Below are 3,249 nucleotides of genomic sequence, written 5' to 3'. Positions count from 1 at the left end.
AGTCGACTAATCGAAAAAAATAATCGGTGATTAATCGATTATTAAAATAATCGTTTGTGGCAGCCCAAGTACCCTGCATGTTTTACCTGTTTCCCTGCTCCAACTAAGCATGGGTCAAATACCGGTTTCAAGGTATACCGTGATATGAAAAAGTCACGGTTTCAAAACCACTAAAATTTTCTGTCATACCGTGCCTACGGTATAAGCATTTTTTGTTTATTTGTCCTCTGGTCTGTGCCGCTGCAGACTTTCCCCTGCGACCCCTCTCCAGCAGGCAGCCTGTCGGCACTCGCAGCTCTGCGGGGGTTGTGTGACGGTAGCTGAAGAACAGAGTTCCCCAAACTTTTTCCCTGTCCAAAATAATAAATCCAGCTATATGAAAATACGTAGGATGCCCTAAAGACGACAGCAATGTGGACTGTGGAGGCATCTAACATGATCGCAGCTCCAGGTAAAGTTTATGCTATCTTGAAATGAACGAGCTAACGTTAGCATCAGATTGTGAAACATGTGTTGCTGTAGCTTAATGCACCGGTCACAGCTTGTCTGCAAAACTGTTTGAATTGTTGGATTGTGTATTTAATAAGTTTTAAGTGAAAGATGATAAAACTAAATGCCTCCTTTAGCCGAGCAGCTCATTAGCTGAATGTGCGTTTCATAAACACGCATTCATAGTTGTGATTTCTTGTATATAATCTTAACATCAAATACCCTTTTGAAATTTAAAACACAATAAAAACTCCCAATGTGATAAATTACTTCAATAAAAAAACTTGTCATGCGTTATACACCGATTTGTCTTAACTAATAAAGCAGTAGAAAAGCAGTTATCCTATATTAGATGTAAACTTTATCAGGATGACCTAATTGCTTTAGGCGTTAACAAATCATAAGTACAGATGCACACAGGTAAACAAAATTTCAGCATACCTCTGAGATCTAAAAACAGCTTCCAAAGTTAATTAAACTTGAATATGATAATAGAAAATTAATTTTCTTTTTTTGTTTTTAATTACAAATTTCAAAACAAAATTTTTAGAGCTGTAATCATACCGACCTACAACGAAACCATGATATTTTTGCCCAAGGTTATCATACCATCATAATTTCATACCGTCCCATGCCTAGCTCCAACACACCTGATGCAGTGACTGAATTACCTTTTTCAGTTCTGCAGATGCCTGTCAATAACTCATTCATTTAAATCAGGCGTTGGAGCAGAGAAATAAGTAAAACATGCAGGATACCAGCATCTAAGAGCAAGGACTGCCCACCCCGGTCTATGGCGTACACGTAACAAACACAAACAAATAGGGTTGGGCAATATTGGCAAAAAAATTAATCACGATTAATTTTGGAATTTAGCCGATAACGATTAATTTGACGATTCATCCCCTGGACACCCTTATGTCCTGGTCACATGACCAATTTAGTGGGAAATATTTGCTCTTCATAAAAATCTGTTCCAATTTGTGTCAAAGTTACAGATTTCAGGGTATACATTACATTTTAAATATATGTTGATAAATAAATTACAGACCTTTTTTTAAAATGTTGGTCATATTTGAAGCACCGAGCGGACTCTGCCTGGTGGCATTAATCGTATTAATCGTCAAGTGCCAAAAAAATTATCGATTGTTTTTCTGACGATTGATTGCACACGATACGATTGTACCCAACCCTACAAACAAAACGGCAATAATACAACTGGAATTACATTTTTTAGACATATACAATTACTTTGCTTTAAACTACCATGTGGTCACACAAAAATGAAGCAAGGGGGAATGTATCAAAATCATCAAAATGCATCAACAATCATTTTATCATCACATCACAGCTCTCTATATCATATAATATCATGATGTGTAAAGATTCTCACCACCACTAAATAACCTTGTATTACTCCTGTCAAACGCTATGACTTTTTAAAAGAGTTGCTTTAATAGTTAAAAACACTTCACTTCTATTCATGTTTACCATTAGTTATGCATGGACACAGCAGAACTAAGTTAACCATGTTTCTGTGAAAAAGATGGTTTAAATCAAGAATTACAACTGATCTGGGTCTAAAGTAGACCTTTTCTAAATTTCTAGGTGCTTTCAGCATTTATACTCAAAGTAAGGGATTTTCCTGTATATTTTTAAGTAATATGATAAAGTATTGATTATGTAAAATGCTTTAAGTACTTGAGTGAATGTTTTGATCCAGTCATTTCCTCATGTTAGCTATCACGATCCAAGCTATTTTATGGATTATAGTGTCTGGCAGTTCAGAGACTAATTTTATGACTTTCGAGCAGTGGTAAGATTTGGACTTTTAGGATAAAATTTAAGGTCGTTGCAGAATGCTGCTGTTGTGACAGCTGGTTTATCTGATGCTGTGGGACTGTGCTTTGCTAGTTAGCAAGCTGTTAGCAAACAAAGAGCACCGCTGTGCAGCTTTCTGATGAGACACAAACCTTGCTCTTCCGTCCAAAATATAAGAGAAATCGTTACAGACATTCTTTTTACAAGAAACATTTAAATTATTACAGTGAAGCTGCTGAAAGCCCTCCAACTGCGCGGAGTCAGCCGAGTTTCTGCTCTCGTTTCCTCTGCATGGTAGCTAACTGTGGTTAGCATTAGCTCCTGTTTCACACGAAGAAGCCCAACCGTGGCGTTTTTAGATAAACTCTTAAAGCCTTTCGACGTCAGTCGTGTAAAAAACATAACCAGCGGTTGAGAATAGGTCACACAAGCAGAGAAAAAGAAGTGTTATAAAGGTGCACGTCACACAATTTAGCAACACACCAGTGTTAGCATGATGCCTGGCTGAGCGAGGCTAACCTTGCTAGCGTTGTTTAACTTCTAAAATCAATTTGAGTTCAAAAGCTTTTTTGCTAAAACAACAACCCGCAGAGACTAAAGTAATGAGAGCGTGCCGAATCAGGACAAGGTGAAATGGAAAACTCACTTTGAACGCCGTGTTTACTTAAATGAACGAGCTTCTCCTCAACAGCATGTTACATGGACAATGAACAGGAGCGGTGTTACGACAGGGATGTTGTTGCCATGGAGACAGGAAAGCAGAACGGTCAGGCAGATTTTTTATCAGAGAAAAACATAAATAAATAAAATGGCAATTAAAACAGGGAGAACAAACCACGTAGTGATGATTAGTACAACTTACTTGGAGTAAAATGTGAATCCACTAATTACTGTGGAGAAATAATATCAGTGTTTCCCAAAGTTGGGGTCGGGACCCAA

At 37.5% G+C, this 3,249-nt stretch overlaps 1 protein-coding gene across 1 annotated transcript in view; it reads right to left on the bottom strand.

Moving 5' to 3' along the window:
• phf14 (PHD finger protein 14) overlaps window positions 1-3,036 on the bottom strand; it is a gene marked incomplete in the record, with an annotated part of 134,438 nt that extends 131,402 nt beyond the window's left edge. Inside the window, 1 exon segment of the mRNA XM_014019219.1 lies at window positions 2,957-3,036. Coding sequence (XP_013874673.1) covers window position 2,957 — 1 coding nt within the window.
• Window positions 3,037-3,249: the final 213 nt, after the last annotated feature.

Source organism: Austrofundulus limnaeus, unplaced genomic scaffold (assembly GCF_001266775.1).
Source record: "Austrofundulus limnaeus strain Quisiro unplaced genomic scaffold, Austrofundulus_limnaeus-1.0 Scaffold212, whole genome shotgun sequence".
In the NCBI taxonomy this organism is placed as follows: Eukaryota; Metazoa; Chordata; class Actinopteri; order Cyprinodontiformes; family Rivulidae; genus Austrofundulus; species Austrofundulus limnaeus.
Note: the sequence above shows the minus strand (reverse complement) of the source record. Positions and strands in the feature narration are given on the sequence as shown.